Source organism: Muntiacus reevesi, chromosome X (assembly GCF_963930625.1).
Source record: "Muntiacus reevesi chromosome X, mMunRee1.1, whole genome shotgun sequence".
NCBI classification, from domain to species: Eukaryota; Metazoa; Chordata; class Mammalia; order Artiodactyla; family Cervidae; genus Muntiacus; species Muntiacus reevesi.
In genome coordinates, this window is record NC_089271.1 from 141,708,835 (window position 1) to 141,733,382 (window position 24,548).

Sequence of the window (24,548 nt, forward strand, 5' to 3'; positions counted from 1 at the left end):
AAGGTATAATGAAAACTGTTATTTAAATGCATGAGTCAAGTGCTTGGGCCTGGTGCACTGGGAAGACCCAGAGGAATCGGGTGGAGAGGGTGGTGGGAGGGGGGATCGGGATGGGGAATACGTGTAACTCCATGGCTGATTCATATCAATGTATGACAAAACCCACTGGAAAAAAACAATAACTAAATAAAATTAAAAAAAAAAGAAAAGGCATATAATGCTGGATTTAAAAGTACAATGTTAAATTTTATGCACTTTGTGATTAAAATAATGTGAATATTTGAATGCAAAAAAAATAAGTAAATAAATATATGATAGATGAGAGAAGAGTGGCACATGAGAAATTACTTTGAAGTACAATTTTCTTGTCCTTTTTAACAGGGCAACAGTACAGTTCTAAGTTTAAAATATGACTTAAATGAAATTTAAGTATTTCAGGGGTAAAAGTACTTAAAATTTATTAGAGTAGAAATATAAGTGACGATACAGGTAGTAAAGTAAGAGAACTGGTTGCACATTCAGGATCTTTATAAGTTTTTGCTTCTTTCCTGGGAAATAAAAATCCTTATCCCATTTCAGAGTGATTCACTACCCTCACCAATCCTACTGTTCTGTCACAGGTCCTTAAGAAATGAAAGCCTATGTTTTTTTGTGTGTGTGAATATCTATTTTTATTCCTTTTTAACAGAAAACTGCATCTTGAAGAAACATGTTTCATCAAGTGACTTAAGAATTGCCTTAGAAGACTTCATAAGGTGGCCCCAGAAGTGACTTCAAATCTGACACATCAAGAGTTAACCACCAAGATACTTTATTTTAAATCTTTCCTTTTGTGTACCTCATTCTTTCCATCTATAAAATGGAGTTATTATTTAGCATATATATTATTCACCATAACACTATAGAATCTCCTATATAAGAAAACTTAAGAAAACTATAGATCAAATTTATTATACTTTCAAGTAGTACAAATAATATTAGTACAACTAATAAAAGTAAATGAAAAAATAATAATAATATTAGTATTTGTAAAATGAAAGACAAGGAGGAGAAATGAAATTACAGAAGGAAGCTCACCATCAAACCTGGTGGTCCTGGGGGACCAATTGGCCCTGGTATACCAGGGGGACCAGCTGGGCCCTGTTATAAAGAAAGTAAAGAAAAGGATAAGAAAAAAAACTTGTATAAAGAACTAAATGGGTGAAATTTAAGTTTAGTTGCTAGAATTCTGTTCTAAAAGTCTATAATTCTGAAGCAGAATTTTTAAATGTAGAATAAAAGGATTGAATGACTATAAAGAAATTCAACTAAACAGAATGAATGCAGTTTTTAGAGAACTTATGTTTTACAGTGGTACACAATAAATATGGGACAAACGTATAGTAAGGAAGTTTTAAAATATGAAGCAACAAAGATGGCCATTTAGTGGAGCTTTTATGCTAGAAATGGGAAGGGAAAGCCTACTAGTTTCAAGGTGGCTTCTCTAATTTTAAAATAAAAATGAATAAAATTAAACACAAAGAGGGAAGTGAGAAAAACTAGGACAAAAGTTAAAGGAATGATGTAATGGCTGTGGAGCAAAATTAGGCATCTTAATAAGTTGAAAATTTGACTGCCTTGAAATCTATTAATTTTATATCTGGATACAAATTCTGGGTTATTTTATAATTTAAAAAATCTCCAAACAACCCAAATATCCAACAACAGGAGTTCAGAGAAACAAATTCTAGTATATCAAAAAATGGACTGTAACATGGAAGTGAAACTGAATGAACTGCGGTCATATACAATAATATGGGTGAATCTTAACATATCAAATAGAAAAAGTTGCAGAAAACTACACATACATTTTATATTACTTTAAAAGCTAAATACTCTTGTTTAATGATATACGTGCATGTAATAAAACCACTTTTAAGAAGAAATGGAATGCAGAAGGATGTGACTGCCAAGAAAGGTTGATTGAAAATTACAATGTTCTAGTTCTTAAACACTGCATTGGGTTCATAAGTGCTCATTTGGTAATTATGCTTTATAACCTACATATACTTTGCATGTATTCTGCTATATTTTCAAATATAATACAGTAAAATTTAGAAAAGATTGGTAATACTTAAGAACATATGGATGGGTGATATCAAGTATGTATTAAGGTGATTAATGAAAAAAGTCCCTGACATTGTATCTTAGTGATCAAATACTAGAAAGAACTGATTTTTATTTTTGGCAAAAGGAGCAATCCTCATGAAATATAAACCTTAAAAAAAATAATTCCTTAATCTATAAATCCCCAAAAGTTGTTGTCATCTCTGTGTATGTTATGTGTAGGCTGACATGATAATTTTTCTTAAGATTACACTAGACATTCACTATACATATATTTTATTCTTTCAGCCTTCAAAATATGTTAATACGTTATGCATAACTGGTAATGTTATAAATGAATTCTTCAAATACCTTGAATGGGAAACCTGCAATTTTTAATCAGACCATTTACTCCTACTACGCTATTGATCTCCACAACACAGAAATAAGACTATATAGAAGGCTGTTTCTGCTGCAAAACTCTGAAGCAAAAATTTCCATGGAAACTGGATATGAAAGGTAAAAGAACAAGCCACACTTCTTAAAAAGCTCCCTGGTCAAGACTGCTTTTATTTTCACATACAACATACCTGCCATGTCTATCAAACCTCAGATGCTAATTTCTATAATGAAAATAGAGAATACTATAAGGCTGAGGATAAAAAAAAAGTGATGCTGTGATCTGATTTGATCAATAGGGCAAAGAAGAAAGTCAGCAGATGCTTACTTGTATTCCAGGAGGACCTGGATATCCTGGATTTCCCTTTGGTCCTGGCAGTGATGACATAATTATACTACCTGGTTCTCCCTGAAAGAAAGCATAAGTGGTGACTGTAAGTAATAGTTATGATACAGGAAAGCTGGCCAGAATACAAAAAATGAACTAAGCATTCAATTTGTCACATAAGTGTCCTCAAAGATTTAGGCGACCTCAGTAGTTAAATGAATACATTTATTGTTCAAAGGAAAATGAGGAAGTGGGTACAGTACATGGAAGTACAGTCAATTTGTTAAGAACCTGTCATACCTCTGGTTACTCATTCATGAAAAACATTAAATATTAATATTTGCCAAGAATTGTGTTAGGCTTTGGATGCTTCGTAGCAAAGAAGATAAAACAAGACACCTGTTCTCACTGTGCTAATAATATACTGGGGAAATTCATATCATAACATGTAAACAAATAAGATGATAACATTTTCTGTTTAGGACTATAAAGGAAAACTACATGGTACATGATAAAGAAATGGTGGAGAACAATCACAGAAATGATAATCATGTGATGTCCTAGATGGGTTAACTATCATTATAATGGAGATCATATTATAATATATAAACTTATCAAATTAACATGTACACCTTAAATTTACACAATGTTATATGCCAAATATATTTCAATTTAAAAAAGAAATAGTGGAGAAAACTTGTTTGGGCAGTGAAGAAGGGCAATCTATGAAGGCGACATTCAGGCTGAGATCTAAAGGATCGTGAATCAGCCAAGAGAAGATGGGGGAAGAGCATTAGGCAATGCAAGCAGCCTGAACAAAGGACCCAGAAAGGGAATCTGGCACATTCAAGTAACTTAATGCAGACTGGTGTGATCGGTGAGCCTAAGGAAAAGCGGCTTAGGGATAAGGTTGGAAAGGTGGGGCAAGGACCAGAATACGCAGATCTTACAGGCCATACAAAAAAATGTGGACTTTATCTTGGATGCAGTGGGAAACCCTTGAAGGTTTATAAGGACAGAAATTAAATTACTGATTTATATTTTAAAAAGATCATTCTTGGCTGCTTTGTATAGAGTAAATCATGCTGGGAGGTGAGGGATACAAAAAAGAAACTAGTTAAGAGGCTACTACACTAATCCAGATGAGGCATTATGGTTAGTGTGTTGGCAGTGGAAATGAAGAAAAAGTAGATGAATTTTAATACATATACTTACAGGTATTAACAGTATTTAGAGATAGAATGCAATGAGGAGATGTGAGAAGGAGTAGAAAATGCAAATACTAACTCTCAGGCTTTGGTACATGTAAAAGTGTACATGGTATACAAATTTTAGAGATGAGGAAAACAGAAGGAGGAAAAGGTTTACTTGGGGGTCTGGGTTAACTCTGAGGATGTTAATTTTGAATGTCTGGGAGATAAGTCAGGAGATGTCAGGGAAGCAGTTTAATGTATGCATGTAACTTGGAAGAAAATTCTGTTTTAGAGATAGAAATGTAGGTGTTCCATAACTAGACAGCAATCAATACCATGAGCATTAATGATATTGCTAGGCATAGAAGGGAAGACGGGGTCAGGACTATGTCTTGATGCTTGCTAGATAGAATAACATGAGCTTGCATAGAAGACTGAAGAATGACTGGAGATGTAGAAGAAAGATTAGGAAAAGGGAAAGAATATTTCCAGAATATTCCCTCGCAGAAGCCAGAGGGAAAGAATATTTCCAGAGGGAGCAGGTGGTCAACTGAATCAAAATGTAACGAGGAAGGTATCAAAAAGAACTGTGAGGCTGATATACACATTTGCAAGCATACCAGCCCATAAAAGGTACTTAAAGCCACAAGAACAAAGGAGAATACTTAAGGAGAGCTCATAAATGTGCACCTGTGCAACTTCTAGAAGCATCCATTTTAAGACAGAAGACAGAGACATCTGACTGAAGATGCTGGCTTTCCAAATACTTTATTTAAAATGTTTATCTTTCCAATATGAGATACTTACCTTCATACCTGGGATCCCAGGAGGTCCCTATTATTAAAAAGAAAATGAATTATATGAATGAGAGGGGAGGGAGCAGGCAAAATTGAAGAGGTTGCTATAAGACCATTCTGAGGAAAAGGTATCTTAAGATACTTAGAGATGACATTTATATTAAATATGCACTACAGAGTCTTTGCTTTTACCCAGCAGAAAGCTCTATGCACTACTAACTTCTTTTTTTTTTTAAATCATTTTACTTTATTACTTTGAAAAGTACTATTTTGTTCCATAAAAATGCACTGAGCTCACTTTGTACACTTCTGCTTATGTTAATTCCTGTGTTCATTATAATTTCAAATTTTATAACTTACTGGAGGACCCTGTAAACCGGGAAAACCGGGACTGCCTGGAAATCCACGTTCTCCCTAGAAGGAGTTAAAAATAAAAAGCATGGAGGAACAAAAAACAAAGCATCATTATACCAACAAACAATAACTTACTGAAAAAATTTCTGCAAAAGTCATTTTGAAACATGCCAGATTGTCAAAAATTCGTTAGCCTTCACTTTTCAATTACCTTGATAACAACTATCCATATCAAATCAACCTTCTAAGATACTTTTATCTCCACTCATGAATCCCGATCAGAAATAAAGGAAAAAAATCTTCTACTTTAGTCATTTTCTTCTGACAAATCCATTTTGAGAGAATCATACCACAGATTCCTGTCCATCATCACATTTAATAGTTAATGATCTGCTCCAATTTCCTGCCCATGTATTATATAGATTCATATTTTAACTGCCCCATTGCTTTTTTCTTTTATGGTAAACTATTTCAAATTATTTTTGTAAAGAGGAAAAGATGGTAAGAAAGAATGCCATTAACATCACCAAGAGTACAATCATAGCAATAGTTTTAGCAACTGCAGGTCATTATGTTCTCTAGGCACCCAATTTTTCTCACTCCCTATTGTAAAGTACTAATACAGATATTTGGTTTAGAAAACAAAAGCTAAAATGGCTGTAGAAGAACCCCAAGGCAACCTCCTTTCAAATACCCATGTGCTGTAGTACTTCTAGAAACATCCTTGTCAGAGGCTTAAAAGAGTAAATGATACAGCTACGTGCCTTTGACTTATTGTCCAATATCCCTTTCTCCACCACTTTTTACACATGGAAAAAATAAGCCCAGACAGAAAGAAACTCGATGGCCTGTACATCGAGTTTAGAAAACAGAGAGCAAAAGAATCCATATATTTTGACTCCATCTCTAGGGTTCATTCGATTAGTTACATAGTCAGAAATATAAAAATCCATTTAATCTGTAGGTACACATAATGCTTTTTTCAGGCCAGTATTCTGGATCGGGTAGCCTTTCCCTTCTCTAAGCGATCTTCCCAACCCAGGGATCAAATCCACGTCTCCTGCATTGCAGGCGGACTCTTTACCAGCTGAGTCACAAGGGAAGCCCAGTTACAGAGTTAGAAATATAAGATTCCATTTAATCTGCAGGTGCAGATAATGTTTTTAAAAAATTTTGTTGCTTACATAATTGGAGGGGACTCAAACGCAAACAAATCATGAGATCTGCTAAGGTGTTGCCTTAACAAGAAAAGAAAAAGATCCCTTTAATCACATAGCATATTATACTCATTGTAGATATATCTGGTCTTAATTAAAACTTAGGCTAGTGGTCTGTTTGTTGCTCAAGACATGCTAGCAAAAAACAATTAAATTACCAGAATAGGCATATGAATGTAGCCTGCTTTAACATGCAATATGCCATGCAAACTAACTCCATGTTGGTCCTATCACTGTAAGGTTGCCCCAAGCAAAAATGAAAAACACAAGTAAGCCTCACAAATCCAAAATCAGAATATTATTATTAGTGGCAAGGATGACACTGACTTGGAGAAATATTGGAGGTAACAATAACTTTATTGCCTACAAGTATACACTACAATGATTATCATAAAATGTGATGGCCTGCATAATGCAAAATAGTTTGTTCAAGTTATTTTAAATATTATGCCCTAATATAAAATATGACAAAAGTCATTAATTAGAAAGATCTATGGTATTTCAGAATAGCTTCACAGAGTATTATGTGCAATATTGAAATGTCAAAAGGATATACAGAAAATAATATTTCATTAACCTATAGGAAAAGGAGAAAAGTGAGGGAATAAGAAATGGAAACAAATACTTATAAGCTTTTAAAGAGCAAATTTTCCTCTCTTTTTTTCTTGCTCTCACTTTATACTTAATCCAAATACTTGGATTTAGTCTCGACTAAAGAAATGAGGGCCAGGAAACAATGTTTGTAGCATATGACACTTTATTTTCTCACTTGTTAAATTCATTATTTTCTATGATGGAGAAGTTTCAGGTTTCATACTAATAGTTCATAGTAAAAACTGATGTGGTGTCTTACATATAGATTTTTAGGATTCTTCTTCAGGAAGTTATTAGGCAAGATAAAAAAATTTAAGAATATGAAAGATTTGAAAATTTTAAGTGTACCTAGTTTAAAAAAAATCAAAGCTAATGAATGACATTCACAAGTATTACTCTTAACTGACAATATAGATGTGTGTGTGTATATATATACACACACACACGTATATGTGTGTTTATATGTATAAACATATATATCCTAATTCCTTTTTAACTTTCGTTTCATTCATTGAAACATGTATACTATCATATGTGAAATAGATCGCCAGTCTAGGTTTGACGCATGAGACAGGGTGCTCAGGGCCGGTGCACTGGGATGACCTTGAGGGAGGGGATGGGGTGGGGGGGGGGTTCAGGACGGGGAACAGATGAACACCCATGGCTGATTCATGTCAATGTATGGCAAAAACTCTCATTCTACTTAACACTAAAACACAAAAGGGATTTGGTAGGTAATCTTCAACTCAATGCAATATCCCAACTAATTATACAGGCTTAAAGAATTACTGATGTTTCAGTATATTGAAAATGTTAACTCAGAACATACCCCATGTCTGTCCTAGACATGAAGCTACTATATCTCTCCTTTAACATTCTCGATACTGATTCCTTGAAATGTTCAAGTGCATTATTATCTAGCATATTGCCTAAGATTAAGTCAAATAAATCTCACCTTGGTTCCATTGCATCCAGGGATACCTTGAGGTCCTGGGGCCCCATCATGGCCTGGCATTCCCTTTGAAAGGGGATATAACACATGTATAATATTTCTTAGATTACTGTTTTAAGAGATTTTAAAAATAAGAAGCCAGATTCTACTTACAGGAAGACCTGGTGTCCCTGGAAATCCAGGAAGTCCAGGAGGACCCTATAAAAAGAGATAAATAGCAATCAATGACAATAAAATAATATTCAATCTAAGGGAATTATGAAAACTACATTTAACAGCAATGGACAAAATGTGTCTCATTGATTATTACCACTCATTCTTTTTTAAACACTATAGAAAAAACTATACATGTTTAAAATCTCTTTTATAGAAACCTATAGAAGATACTCCTATTTGGGTGAGTTGTTTTAATTCAGTTCAGTTCAGTCGCTCAGTCATGTCTGACTCTTTGTGACCCCGTGGATTGCAGCACGCCAGGCCTCCCTGTCCATCACCAACTCCCGGAGTTTACTCAAACTCATGTCCATTGAGTCGGTGATGCCATCAAGCCATCTCATCCTCTGTCGTCCCCTTCTCCTCCTGCCTTCAATCTTTCCCAGCATCAGGGTCTTTTCACATGAGTCAATTCTTCACATCAGGTGGTCAAAGTGTTGGAGTTTCAGCTTCAGCATCAGTCCTTCCAATGAATATTCAGGACTTATTTCCTTTAGGATAGACTGATTGGATCTCCTTGCAGTTCAGGGGACTCTCAAGAGTCTTCTCCAACACCACAGTTCAAAAGCATCAATTCTTTGGCGCTCAGCTTTCTTTACAGTTCAACTCTCACATGCATACATGACCACTGGAAAAATCATAGCCTTGTCTAGATGGACCTTTGTTGGCAAAGTAATGTCTCTGCTTTTTAATATGCTATCTAGGTTGGTCATAACTTTCCTTCCAAGGAGTAAGCGTCTTTTAATTTCATGGTTGCAGTCACCATCTGCAGTGATTTTTGAGCCCCCCAAAATAAAGTCTGTCACTGTTTCCACTGTTTCCCCATCTATCTGCCATGAAGTGATGGGACCAGATGCCATGATCTTAGTTTTCTGCATGTTGAGCTTTAAGCCGACTTTTTCACTCTCCTCTTTCACTTTCATCAAGAGGCTCTTAAGTTCTTCTTCACTTTCTGCCATAAGGGTGGTGTCATCTGAATATCTGAGGTTATTGATATTTCTCCTGGCAGTCTTGATTCCAGCTTGTGCTTCATCCAGCCCAGTATTTCTCATGATGTACTCTGCATAGAAGTTAAATAAGCAGGGTGACAATATACAGCCTTGATGTACTCCTTTCCCTATTTGGAACCAGTCTGCTGTTCCATGTCTGGTTCTGTTGCTTCCTGACCTGCATACAGATTTCTAAAGAGGCAAGTCAGATGGTATGTTATTCCCATTTCTTTAAGAATTTTCCAGTTTGTGGTGATGTAGGAGCAGGCAAATTAGTGGATGAAATGTCTGTTCTAAAAAACAAAGTGATTCTCCCAGGTTTGTGATGAATCCTGATTACAGCAGGATATGAGTAAGTGGCAAATACTGATATATCTGCCTCCGAGAACATCAATGTGATCACCCCCAAAATCTTAATCAAATATCCCTGTCAGGATTCACAAAAAAATACAAGTTTGACAAAATTCTCTGTAGGTAAAGCTATGAATAAAAGGTACTCTCAGACAACTACTAATGAGATTTAAACACCATGGAGAGAAATTTGGAAATATCTAACAAAATTACACATGTATTTATTTACTCTTTGAGGCAACTCATTTTAAGAAATCTATCCCAAAGGCACATAAGAAATTATAAAATATGAAATCCAAGATTACTGACTGAATTATTGTAGCTGAAGTTTAAAACTGGATATATAACCAGAGTTATAGCTAAAGGTTAGAAACAAGGCATGCATGTGTGCTCAGTCATGTCCAACTCTTTGTGACCCCATGGACTGTAGCCCACCAGGCTCCTCTGTTCATGGAATTGTCCAGGCAAAAATACTGGAGTCGGCTGCCATTTCCTTCTCCAGAGAACAAATAGGGACATGAATAAACAAACTAAGGTATATCTGCATAATAAAAAACTATGCAGCTTTAAAAAAGAATGTGGAAGATCTCTGTACCCTGAAATACATACTGATCTCCAGGATAGAATGTTAAGTAAAAGAAACAAAATTTAAGTAGTGTATATAATATACTACCTTTTTATAACAAAGGTAGTGATACTAAACAGTGAAAGATAAACAGAAAATGAAAAATAATTAACTCTGGGGGAAAGAGGAAAGAGAATGGGGAGATGGTAAAGATGGGAAGCATCTCTGACTATACCTAGTCTTATAGAACAAAGCACTTGTTTTAAATAATGAAAAATTTTTTAAAAAGGTAAAAAGGAAATCATCAAGAATTGAAAGCAAACTGGAACCAATGAACCTAAAGTACATTGGAACTGTGGACAGTGACCATACATAGAAGAAAACTACTGCTGACTGAAATGAGTCAATTCAAAGGGGATAAAAAACAGCAAAGAAATAATTAGTGGCAGTTAAGATTTCTACTATTACTTTTAAAATTGAAATGTTTATTTTGTTTATTTGTATATTGTTATTTTGAAGTCATTATAGCTATACTGTAGGACAAAGGAATTAATTATATTAATATCATTGGTAAATGAAGATTTTCATGTTAGAGAGAGAAAGGTGGCAGGGGGAGAGAACAAGTATAAAAAACATTTTATTTTAAAGTTCAATTGGAAGTAATAATATGAACTCATGATATTTTTTCTCTTTAAAAAAAATACATATTTCTTAACTTTGTCCCCTTAAAATATTTCAAAACAGTGAGAAAACTAGTAGCAATGAACACTCCTTATATTCAGACTGTGGAATCTAAATCACTGAAAGAGTCTGTAATCAGAGACGTGGTCAATTCCAGATCTAGAGAGGACATGCATAAGTTGAGCCTGAAGGATCTTATGTCAGAAAGCAAAGAAATTATCAAAGATCAATAGGGTTTTGTCAATAGGACAAATCACAGGGGCCAACTTGAAGAGGCTCCCACAGACAAAGATGAAATAATTTGAGCTTCAAAAAGAATAATGAGTACAAGTGATTGAAACACAGAAATTCCATGTGTTTCTAATGATAAATTTAAAAAACCTTCCTTGATCATCACACGAAATTGCAGTATACAAACTCATTACCCCACTAGAATTCAGCTGATAAATTAGAATTCAAGTTAATAAATTAGAATTCAAGCTATTCAATGAAGGATTGATAGACTTTTAAAACTTATCATTTTGCAACTCCAAATGAAAAAAAAAAAAACAGAAAACAAAAAACAAAAACTTGGATCTAACCAATGATCATGGATGGATGCTAAACCACTATGTGAAAGTTGATGGGGAAATTTTGGTGGCAGAATCAGGCTCATACATCTGAGACCACTGACCAAATATAGCATCGAAAAAGTGGGATAGACAGACGTCTGTGCCATGAGATATAATTCAACAGCAAGTATACAGCACTACCTATAAAGTATTGTTGTTCAATTTTCTTTCTTTTTTTATCAGTATAGTTTATATACAGTAAAATGTACACATCTTAAATGTACAGATTTTTCTTTACTCCTAGAAAGTTCTCTAGTGCCTCTGCTAAGGCAACCTCAAAGTTGCAGGAAACAGTCAGGCAGATCCAGATTGTGGAACACAATACAACACCATGATCCAGTTTCTTCAATGGCATAATAAAAGAGGCTTAAGAAATACATCAAGCAAATGCAATATGTGGAACCTGCCTGGATCCTGGTTTGAACAAACCAGTTGCAAAAAGAAATCTTTGGGACAACTGAGAAAACCTGAATATGGACTGAATTTTAAAGGATATTGAAAAGTTTTGCTAAGTTTTTGAGGTGTAATAATGGCATAATGTGGTTATCAGTTCAAGAAACATAATATTCATTGGTGGAATGATGATGTAAGGGATTTACTTTAAAATATTACAGGCAAGAGTGGTGAGGTATAGATGAAACAAAGTTGTCAAAATGTTGATAGTTTTTAAAGCCAAGTAATGACTTCATGGGGGGTGTCATTGTAGTATTAATATATTCTCTGTAAATTTGTGTATGCTTTAAATTTTCCATAATAAGTCTTTTAAAATCTGCATGCCAACAGCTGCCTGTGAGCTGAGACTTGAGGACGCAGGAACTATCATGCCACCAAGTTCTAAGCACTCTCAGACACTTTAAAGTGGGAAGTGATAGAGTGGACAGATTTTCTTAGTCTCAGCAGTACTTAGGACATAGTTAATGGCAGCTATAGCTATTAAGATATATGTTATGATTATTATGAACAGCTTTAATAGTATATTGATATTCAGTTATGACAGAAAAACACAGAAGCATGTCTGCTAAAAAAATGTTAAGGATTTTGAGTTTCTTCCCTGCTTTTCCACTGCTCTACCTACACCAGTCAAAAGTAGCACATAAGGCAAGCTATGTGTTGTTAAGACGTATATAGCAAACGGAATATTTTAAATATTTAGGTAAAATGTATACATCTACTAAATTTCTGGAGATCAGACGATCAGAAAGTTTTTCTTTGTAATACACGTAAATATGCTAAGCCACCACCCATATATTCTACATTCAAATTCAGGGACCTTGTCAATCTATGAACATAGAATTTCAGAGCTAAAAGAGACCGTGGAGATTGTCTTGTTTGACTTTCTAATTTAACAAGTGAAGAAACAGAGGCTCAGAAAAGTTAAATATGATTTTCCAAAAGCCAGTACTATTTATAAACTATAGTTTCCTCCAAATCTAAAACACACTGAAAAGTATATGTCTACTTAAAAGCTTTTCAGAAAAATTACACTAAATGTGCACTTAAATTTTCAAACACATCTTGAATTCCAGAACATTAAAACTTGAAAAATCATACATCTCAGAACTGATAAAATACTGTATTCTTCCAAAAATAGTTATTCTTTTTTAAAAATATTTTGCTATAATGTAGTTACATGGTGGTATAGGCAGTAAAACTTTATGGAACCAACCTCCTTTTTCAAAAATAGTTATTTTTTAACATAATGGCTTCAACTAGAGCTTCCCAAACTTGTTCTCTTCAAGACACACAAACAAAATTATACTATTTTACCTGGTTCCCAGGGAGGGTACATGACCTGAGGTGATCAGTTCTCTGAACTCTGAGATGATCACCCTGGTTGGGTAGTTCTGCTTTAAACCACTTGTGTGAAGTATATTTTTAAGAATTTGAAAAATTACTGAAATTCAACACTTTCATATTTCTCAACCATAAGCTACTTTAAAGTCTTCTTATATTAGTTTAAATAGACATCTGAATATATAAAGACAACTATCAAAATACTAAAGAAAGGCTAATTATAGACATATGAACTCTGAAACTTTAAAAGACTTCACTTTGATTCCTTAAAAAACTGGAAATAGCACTGCCATATGACCCAGCAATCCCACTCTTGGGCATACACACCGAGGAAACCAGATCTGAAAGAGACACGTGTACCCCAATGTTCATCACAGCGCTGTTTATAATAGCCAGGACATGGAAGCAACCTAGATGTCTATCAGCAGATGAATGGATAAGAAAGCTATGGTACATATACACAATGGAATATTACTCAGCCATTAAAAAGAATACATTTGAATCAGTTCTAATGAGATGGATGAAACTGGAGCCCATTATACAGAGTGAAGTAAGCCAGAAAGAAAAACACCAATACAGTATACTAACGCATATATATGGAATTTAAAAAGATGGTAACGATAACCCTATATGCAGGACAGAAAAAGAGACACAGATGTATAGAACAGACTTTTGGACTCTGTGGGAAAAGGTGAGGGTGGGATGATCTGAGAGAATAGCATTGAAACATGTATATTATCAAGTGTGAAACAGATCGCCAGCCCAGGTTGGATGCATGAGACAAGTGCTCAGGGCTGGTGCATGGGGAAGACCCAGAGGGGTGGGGTGGGGAGGGAGGTGGGAGGGGGGATCGGAATGGGGAATACATGTAAATCCATGGCTGATTCATGTCAATGTATGGCAAAAAGCACTACAATGTTGTAAAATAATTAGCCTCCAACTAATAAAAATAAATGAAAAAAATAAAAAATAAATCATTAGTTTTAAAGCAAGAGCAAAAAAATAAAAATAAAAATCATAAAAGACTTCACTTTTCTTCCTGCGTTTCTATATGAGTCTTTTTCCAGTTGCCTTATAACACTTCAGTAGCTTCTCCGTTTGACCAACAAAATATTTGATACAGCAAATATCACTTACTCTGATCCCTTTTGGTCCTGGTGGTCCTGGAAGTCCATCATCACCCTAAAAAATACAACATAATTTAGTTATGTTTCCTTCAAAAAGAGCCCTCAAATAACTAACTTTGTATTGTGAACTGAGACAAGTTTTTGTGAACCTTTATGAAAGTTAGTGATAAATTTATATACTCAAGGAAGAAGTGTTTATTATTGAGACTAAAAGCGCTAAGGTAAGTCAAAAGCTAAAAAGAAAGGCCTTTATTTACTAAGAAGAAAACTGTTGACATGCAGAAGAAACCTTATACCTATAAAGTTAGTTCTGAATCATGTCAAGAAAATGAAGATTAAGTAGTGGTACAGGTATCCCTCAAATCATTTGTGCGTGTGTGCGTGATCAGTCGCTCAGTCATGTCTGACTCTTTGGGACTCCACAGACCATAGCCCACCAGGGATTATCCTGGTCCATGGATTATCCAGGCAAGAATCCTGGACTGGGTTGTCATTTCTTCTTCCAGGGGATCTCCCCGACCCAGGGATCGAATGCATGTCTCCTGCATCTCCTGCATTGCAGGTGGAATCTTTACCACTGGGCCACTGGGGAAGCCCCAAATCATTTATGCATTAACAAAATTAGAGCTGAAAATCTGAACAGTTTCTATATTGTGTCAATCTGCTCACCATGCTGCTAACAAACAGCATCACCTCTGAACCTAAATATGAGCTGTTCATGAGTTTGCTGTTTTAAAGCTTTGCTACGTTTTATACAGGCACTTCCTACTGTCAGAGCTAAGAAGCAACAAGAAAGAGCCACAGACTTTCAAGTTTCTGCTGCAGACTTCATGCAAAAGAGGCTGCCCACAGGATTGTTAATCTATTTACCCATTTCTAGTTACAACTGCATTGCTGAGAATTTAAAGTCTTGCCTCACTAAGTTTTCCTAAGTAGTTAAAAAAGGGGGGGGGGGGATAAAGAAAACCTAATCCTGCTCCAATAGGCAGGATTTTCAGTGGAACGTACAGTTAGTAGGCCACCATCTGAGGCTTTAGATAGTTTTACTAACTTGGGATATCTTGCTTTATACAAGCTTCCAAACTACTCTACTTACAATCCTAGAGATTCCCTTAGAGGTTCCTTTATGCCCATGTCACAGCCCCTCTTCAATCAGTAAAGCTCCGTTTTTATCTGTTTTATTTGGGGTTTCATGAAAAATTTTATTTGGGGAAAAGGTTACCTGATGTATTAGTTTCTTATACTGCTCTTACAAATTACCACAAACTTGGTGGGCTAAAAAAAAATACGATCTTACATACAGTTCTGGAAGTCTCAGTGGGAGAGCTGTGTTACTTTCTGGAGGGTTGAGATTTCATTTATTTTCTTTCCCCAGCTTCGAGAGCTACCAGCATCCCTCTGCTCATGGCTCTCTTCAATCTTCACATTCAGTGACAGCTGAATGAGTTTTTCTAACATTGCATCACTCTGACACTGATTCTTCTGCCTCCCTCTTCCACATTTAAAGGACCCTTGTGATTATACTGGGTCTACTCAGAGTAACCAGAAAAATTACCCTAGTTTAAAACCAGTTGCCTAGCAGGTTTAATTCCACCTGTAATCTTAATTTCACTTACTTTTATAACCTAACATATTCACAAGTTCTGGGGATTAGTTACGGACATCTTTGGCTTCCTGGTGGCTCAGATGGTAAAGAATCCACCTGCAATGTGGGAGACCGGGGTTCGATCCCTGGGTTGGAAAGATCTCCTGGAGGAGGGCATGGCAACCAACTTCAGTATTCTTGCCTGAAGAATCCCAATGGACAGAGGAGCCTGGTGGGCTACAGTCCATGGGGTTGCAAAGAGTTGGACACGACTGAGTGACAAAGCACAATTATGAGGTGGATATTAATCTGCCTGCCATACTCTGCTTGCAAACAAGCTTAATAATCTACTCTTTTCACAACAGATGCATCTCTAAGGAACTTAAAGTAAATCTAAATCTATTTTAAAACTAGAAGATTGATTGCTCAATGAATCATTTTATGTATTCCCACTGAAGGCAGAAATAAGACAAGGATGCCTTAATACTATATTGGCCATACAAAGCAACATGTCTAAATAAAAGAAATCATATGGCAGTTCTATTTCCAGTTTTTTAAGAAATCTCCACACTGTTTTCCATAGTGGCTGTACTAATTTGCATTCCCACCAACAGTGTAAGAGGTTTCCCTTTTCTCCACACCCTCTCCAGCATTTATTGTTTGTAGACTTTTGGGTAGCAGCCATCCTGACTGGCGTGTAATGGTACCTCATTGTGGTTTTGATTTGCATTTCTCTAATGATGAGTGATGTTGAGCAACTTTTCATGTGTATACACACTGAGGAAACCAGATCTGAAAGAGACACGTGCACCCCAATGTTCATCGCAGCACTGTTTATAATAGCCAGGACATGGAAGCAATCTAGATGCCCATCAGCAGATGAATGGATAAGGAAGCTATGGTACATATACACCATGGAATATTACTCAGCTGTTAAAAAGAATTCATTTGAATCAGTTCTAATGAGATGGATGAAACTGGAGCCCATTATACAGAGTGAAGTAAGCCAGAAAGATAAAGAACATTACAGGATACTAACACATATATATGGAATTTAGAAAGATGGTAACAATAACCCTATATGCAAAAAAGAAAAAGAGACACAGAAGTACAGAACAGACTTTTGAACTCTGTGGGAGAAGATGAGGGTGGGATGTTTTAAAAGAAAAGCATGTATATTATCTATGGTGAAACAGATCACCAGCCCAGGTGGGATGCATGAGACAAGTGCTCGAGCCTGGTGCACTGGGAGGACCCGGAGGAGTCGGGTGGAGAGGGAGGTGGGAGGGGGAATCGGGATGGGGAATACGTGTAACTCTATGGCTGATTCATGTCAATGTATGACAAAACCCACTGGAAAAAAATAAATAAATAAAGAGAAGAGTTCACTCTAAAAAAAAAAAAATAAAGTTTAAGTAAAATTAAAAAAAAAAAAATACTGAGAAAATATACCACAATGTTAATATCGATCATCTTGGAGTGATAGTATTACAGTTCCGCAAAATCCATTTCTTTACAGTTTTGAATTATCCAACTTTTCTACAGTGAATGCCACAAAAAGCAGAAAACTTATAGACATAAATTCTCCATTTTGTACTTTAAGATCATTCTATAGCTTTTGAATGTAAGACAATAAAATTGTTTAATGCAAAAAAAAAATAAAAGAAATCAGAGGTATAAAAATTGGGAAAAATGAGGCAAAATGAATTATTTGTATATAATATGCTTGTGTGCATGGGAAATCCAAACTAATTAAATGAAAAATTACTATAATCAATAAAATAATTCAGTAAGGTAGCTGTATATAAAAAAAATATGAAGAAATCAATAGTTTTCTTACATACCAACAACTACCTGTTAGAAAACATGATAGAAGAAAATATGCAATTTATAATAGCAGAAAAAGATAAAATATTTAGCATCAAACTGAATAAGATGTATAAGATTTATAAGACAAAGTGACTAATGTTTACGTGGAAAAATAAGTAAGCAATAACACTGAGAAAAATTCTAACGAATAAAAGACAAATGAGGAGACACTAGCAGTGTCAGATAAAATATAACAGGTCAATAATTAAAATAGTTTGGTTCTGATATCTGAATAAGCAGACCATTGGAAGAGTATGAGAAGTTCAGAAACTGGTCCATATAATCATGTGAATTTGGTATATAATGAAAATGCATTACAAATCAGTGCAGAAAATTATATTGGGGCACACTTGTGAGGACATCTAGAAAATAAAAGTAGAATTTATATCACAAACTATACCAGGGTGAATTGGAAATTGATATAATATTTACATGAAAAAAGTGAAACTATTAATATACTGGAATAAAACATGGGAGAATTATTTTACAATCTTACAGTGGGGAAGGCATTTCCTATTCAAAACCAAAAGCCATAACAGACCTTCGATAAACACAGAGGGACATAAATATACACATACACAGATAAAGGGCAATCTCCCTGAAATATAAATAGCTCACTAAAATATGAAAACGCCAACAATCCAGTAGAAAAGTGGGCAAATTATATAAACACACAGTTCACAGAAATGAAAAGATGCTCAGTTTTCACAAGAAAATAACATGAGTACTCATTATGAATGTATAGACCTCAGTGGCTAATGGACACAGTGGAAAGGAGGTATTTTTCACTGTATACATTTTATGTTAATTTATTTTGAACAAAATGAATAGATTATGGAAAATCAATTATTTTTAAGAATAAAGAAATACTTTGGAAATTTTTATATATACACTCCTATATATGTTATTTATATATTTGCTTTCTATACTTTTACTTTCATATACAAATGTATACAGATTAAAGAATAATCATACAAAATTTTTGACTTGGCATGTACGTTAATATATACACGTGTCCAAACATCCAATCACGTAAAAAGTATAAATTCAGCTATATTGGGAAGTATGAAGTCATAGTAGACACTGAAGCACAACGTGCTTCCAATTAAAAAACCCCAGAGCTTAGAAAGCAGTAAAACCTTCTCATTTTATGAATACAGAAATGGAATCACAGCAAAAGATTGAATTGCTTTCTTGATTTAAACTGCACACTACACCTTTAAAAATTATCATACGCTGTACAATAGTCCCAATTAATTGTAAATTATTTCGAAAAAATGTAATGTAGTTAGTTTTTAAAAATTTGACGTAAATTTTATTAAAACTGAAACCACTCAGTGAGCACTGTGTGCAAGAAACTCAGCAACTAATACCAGGTAAACTTAGATGCAACAAATGTAACTTTAGTTTTTTATGGTTCAACTTAATTACTAAGGATCTATTTCACTGACATTACTGAAATTTAACCTCAATTGACTGGACTTCCCACCTCATTTTCACAAGCCTGCGCCTAAGTTATGGAGAGCTTAAGTAGTTTCAAGGTGTTAAGGGGGTGAGACAGTCTAGTCCAAGCTGGAATTCATCGAGATGTCCTTTGCCAACAATGTGCATGGATTACTGCTGAGTTAGTGCCCAATTCTGGGCTTCCCTGGTGGCTCAGCTCAGCCTGCAATGTGGGAGACCTGGATTTGATCCCTGGGTTGGGAAGATCCCCTGGAGAAGGGGATGGCTACCCATTCCGATATTCTGGCCTGGAGAATTCCACGAACTGTATAGTTCAAGGGGTTGCAAAGAGTCGGACATGACTGAGAGACTTTCGCTCACTGGGCTTCCTTGGTGGCTCCAACGGTAAAGAATCCAGCTGCAATGCAGGAGACCCCGATTCAATCCTTGGGTCAGGAAGATTCCCCTGGAGCAGGAAATGACATCTCACTCCAGTATTCTTGCCTGGAGAATCCCATGGACAGAGGAGCATGGAGAGCTACAATCCATAGGGTCGCAAAGAGTTGGACATGACTGAGCAACTAAGCACCTAGTGCTCAATTATACCCACTTGACTCAGATCTTTCTGCTATTTCTGTGCTGCGCTTGGGTGTATAAGAAACATTCTGATGTTTTATACCTCATTAGACTAGGAAATTCTGTTGTATGTCCCACCTACTTAAATTTTATGCAGTCATTTGGAGTTTTGCTTTTTCCTCAATGTAAAAGTTCTCTATTCAGGAAATTTATACAAGTCATGTCTGTTCTTGAATCTAACAAAATTCCTTGGTGAACTACCACCTCCTCAGAGATTATGCGCAAACCTATTCCCATAATCTATGCTATGGTATAGTAGGTGTTAAAAAGCATTATGTATTTAAGTTAATTTTCCCCCTTTACTAAGAAGACCACTAGGTAAGTATCCATTTGATTCCCTTCATGCTCTAATGGCATGATGTACCACAATTCCATGAAATAAAATTAGGGGAAAAAAAGGGTTTTTAAACCAGTTTTCTTTTCCAGGAAAATGAACAGAACTAGCCCTTTCATCTATCAGTTCATCTGTCTAACTAATACAGATAGTAAAGGAGAATGAGCCAAAAGAGCCATTAAAAAACTCCAAAACTTCTCCCAATTTTAAAATTCGCTATTATTTCTTCCCATTCCATATCTTAACATGCACATAAGATGTTATCCTTGCTCATGGCATAGGAGAGACTGCCCACACAGAAGTCAATGGGGAAAAGTATCACCAACTGACAGGATGGCAGCATCTTCGGATCTTTGAGCATGGGTACAGGAGAGGGAGGGTGTATGTACCTACCCTTTCTTCTTCCTCTCTCACAGAAAAGCCTGCGTGACTTCCTCCTCACCAGATTCATTGATACAATTGTCTCAGATAGTCACCACTCAATTTGACAAACTGGTAGACATGTCACCCATCACCCAGCCCTGCAGATAAATGTCTGCTGTGTCCCTGAATACAACAAATGGGTATTTCTCTAAACATGGAAATTCTTAGTACCTCAGATATCCCAACACTGTTACACTGATGCGTTGCCACAGTTGGACTCTGATGCTACAGAAATAAAACACCTCTTCAGATGTCAACTTGTTCTTAAGTTGGGATCAACTGAGGCATCTGGGAAAACGGATATGGGATTTGCCATTGGAGCTATTTTGACATCAATAGTGGTGGTCTTCTCCCCCACACATTCCCCTACCTTATACAAATTTTGCAATTCCACTCAAGGACTCTACTCGCCAGGAGGGACTTCTGGCTGTTTGAGTCCCATGATTATCAATAACTTTTACCCTCCCATCACCATGTGCACCCCACCTTGGGATATTTCTTTTGTAAAAGTCAGGCCTTTGACTTTCTGACCAATGTACATAATGGGGGCATTGACGAGAGACTTCTAAATATTCAAACAGCCTCTCCCAATGAGCACATCACAGTAAAATAGAGTAAGAGTGGAACTCAAGGTAGATTGTGGTTACTCAGGAGAATAGTCTGCTCATGTTTATGTTGCTGGCAGCTTTTCCCACTGTCAGGACCATTCATTAGAAAAAGTTGTGTGCAACTTGTCCTTGAAAATGAAGTGAAAGTTGCTCAGTTGTGTCTGACTCTTTGCGACCCCACGGACTATACAGTCCATGGAATTCTTGGCAGCATACTGGAGTGGGTAACTGTTCCCTTCTCCAGGGGATCTTCCCAATCCAGGGATCAAACCCAGGTCTCCCACAATGCTAGTGGATTCTTTACCAGCTGAGTTACCAGGGAAGCCCAAGAATACTGGAGTGGGTAGCCTATCCTTTCTCCATGGGATCTTCTTGACCCAGGAATTGAACTGGGGTCTCTTGTATTGCAGGTGGATTCTTTACCAGCTGAGTTACCAGGGAAGCCCCAACTTGTCCTTGACCTCTACTAAAGTCATTAATGATACCACTTCAGCTTTGGAAGCACAACAGACCAGCCTCAACAACCTGGCCTGAGTAGTACTGGATTAACAGCCTAGTCTTCAACTTCCTGCTGGCCAACCAAGGAATGGTCTTGCTATTGCCAGAACTTCATGATGTACCTACATCACTAAAACTGGCAAGGTAGAGCAGTCTATCACCAGATTAAGACTTCTGGCTCTCTAAATTTGATCAGATGGGCTATGGGCCATCTATTCCTGGCTTGGTAACTGTATGAGCCACCAGGGAAGCCCAGTGGTTTGGGCTGATGGTTACACTCACTCCTCCAGGCAGGCCTGATCATCCTGCTTGGAGTAATTTTGATCAACACCATGATTCACTGTAGCCTCATACTAATTATATTGTGACATAACTCCTCAAAGTCCGACCCATCCAGGTCCATGTTGGAGTGACCTATGTTTCTCATGGGTCTTAAAAAATCAAGAGATGAAACTGAGGATTCTGGCTCCTGGCTAAAGGCCTATGTGTGATTTTTCAGACCCAGCCACAGGCAGTTACAAAAGACCTCATGGTAAGCCTCACATAGAAAAGCTGCCCATCCCATGCCAGAAAGCCTCATACAGGAAAGTGGCCCATCCCACACCAGAATTAGTGCACAGCCAATGCATGTCAGTCTCTGAAGGGAGTTGTAGTTAGAGCATCAGTCCTCCTGGCTGATCATGCTCTTATGCACATTTGCATTGAAAGACCTCTTTATATGGAGCCTTGGTGAAGACCTCTTATATTGAGTGCAGGATGGGGACCTTGAGGACATTTTTTTCTGTTCTCTGTACTTTTCTACTCCTAGCTCTTCCCTCTCTCCCTTCATCCATCCAGCCCTCTGGTATACTAAAAAACAGCAGTTTTTTCCCTCCAAGTTTCTGCAGCAATGAAACAATTCCCCATGCTGAAGCATTTGACCCTCACTGGCACTTTTCCACGAGGAAAAATGGAACAGTGGGGAAATCCACACTTTCTCTGGTTTATGTTTTGCTTATACACACTGTCACAGTAGGTGACTAAAAGCTTGACTGTTACTTTCATTTTGGCTTGTTGTCTTAACCAGTACTCTGACACCTGGCAGTTCAGCTCTCTCCAGCTCAGCTGAGCTCCTGACAGGACTTAAGTTTTGTTCAGGATCCCAATAACCACACACCATTAACAGTATCTTCCAAAAGCATTTGAATACAGCAGTAACATTTTGCCTTTTACAGAAACCAACAATGAAGTATAAATTCTTGGCCATTCTACTGTTTTATTTAAATATTAGTTTTTGGCTGTAATTCAGTAACTTTTTAATTCATCTGACACTTACCCCATATTAAGATGACTTCATTTCTTTGGTATTACTGACTGGCAACTTGGCACGTACCTTTTGTCCCCGAGGCCCTGGGGGCCCTTCTGGACCTGGAAATCCAGGCAAACCTGGATGGCCTTCCAAACCTGGAAATCCTCTCTCCCCCTGCAATTGGACAAGAAAGAAAGATAAGGTCACTCGTCAATTTTCAAGCAGAAGCATGGATGAGATTCAAAAACATCAAATGACTATCTAGAGAAGATTAATTTATTTATGCTAAATTCAGAGTATCTACTAACATGAAGAAAACTGTATGAGTAGAAAAACACAAACCACTCTAAATTTATATCATATTTGGTAATGTAATCTCTTGCTTTCTCATAAAATTTAAAGGCTTATCAGAGATGAAATAAAGCTGAAACATACTGACATGAAGAATTTAACAGGGAAGATGGCAATAAATTCAGGAAACTAGGTCTGAAAGGGTTACATTGAAATAAGTATGGTACACAGATGAAGAAGGTTAAAAGAACATCAGAGAAGATTTCAGGTTTATAGTAGAGCATAGAGTTGTAGGATTATTCATAATGGAAATTAATTAGCTGGTTAGGGATAAGTTAGCTAGAAAAGGGCTTGATAATATCAAGATCTTTATATATTTTTTCTGATTGTAAAATTAAATTTAAAAAGGAGTCCATGTTTGTTCTGGTAAAAAAGAAAAAGAAAAAACCACCACTAATTATGACTCAAGTCCCAGTTCTGACCACAGCACTTATCAATACCAGCACAGGAGGGGTGCCTACCTACTAGTGAGGATCCACCACATCTTGTCAGAATCTATCAACAAAGGTTGCCTGATGTGCAAATCTCTACAACCAGATAGGTGGGGGCTACAGAGCCACTATGTGTACTAACATACCATTAGACATATCAGAGTTAGTTAACTTGCATACAGTCAATTATGCAAAGAGTAAAAACCCCAACATCTCCAGGGGATCCAACCACAGAAAGCAAATTCACCACTATTACATTTAATAACCCCAAGGGCTCATAGTTCCAAGGCATGAGCTTTCAACTGCTCGGCTGCACGCAGTTCCTCTACTTTTCTAAGGCTTGAAGGTTGAGTCTCTGGCCAAAGGCTCTGGACCTTGTTCTGGGAACCCCTCTCCCCAGATTCTATCCACGATGACAGCCTAGGCAGCAGGTGAGAAAGACGAAGCATGTATATCTACAAGGCAACTGACTAATGGCCCATAAGAGGCATATAGCCCTGGAGGTTAAGGAACAACAGACTTTCATTCACAATCCCAGTGGGCACGTGTGTGTGTGTGTGTGTGTGTGTGTGTGTGTGTGTGTGTGTGTGTGTGTGTGTGTGTGTGTGTGTGTGTGTGTGTGTGTGTGTGTGTGTGTTAAGTACTAAGGCTTAGATAATCTTGTACTGAATAATTTCTTGTTATGTTGAGTCATACTATAATAAATATAAGAACTTTGAAAAGGCTACTTCTGGTCAATTTTCACTTATTACTTCAAAACCAATGAAGCAAATGTTACCCAATTAATGGTAGGTCTCCACATTCCTGTAGCATTGACAATAATTATCATTAT

General features: G+C 36.5%; 1 protein-coding gene across 3 annotated transcripts in view; it reads right to left on the reverse strand.

Annotated features, from left to right (window-relative positions):
* COL4A5 (collagen type IV alpha 5 chain) overlaps window positions 1-24,548 on the reverse strand; it is a 250,361-nt gene that overhangs the window by 101,193 nt on the left and 124,620 nt on the right. For all 3 annotated transcript variants that reach the window (XM_065915481.1, XM_065915480.1, XM_065915478.1), the window contains exons 3-10: window positions 23,019-23,108; window positions 14,261-14,305; window positions 8,073-8,117; window positions 7,923-7,985; window positions 5,163-5,216; window positions 4,813-4,839; window positions 2,813-2,893; window positions 1,078-1,140 (exon numbers count right to left, since the gene is read on the reverse strand). In XM_065915481.1, coding sequence (XP_065771553.1) covers window positions 1,078-1,140; window positions 2,813-2,893; window positions 4,813-4,839; window positions 5,163-5,216; window positions 7,923-7,985; window positions 8,073-8,117; window positions 14,261-14,305; window positions 23,019-23,108 — 468 coding nt within the window. The remainder of the gene's footprint in view (window positions 1-1,077; window positions 1,141-2,812; window positions 2,894-4,812; window positions 4,840-5,162; window positions 5,217-7,922; window positions 7,986-8,072; window positions 8,118-14,260; window positions 14,306-23,018; window positions 23,109-24,548) is intronic.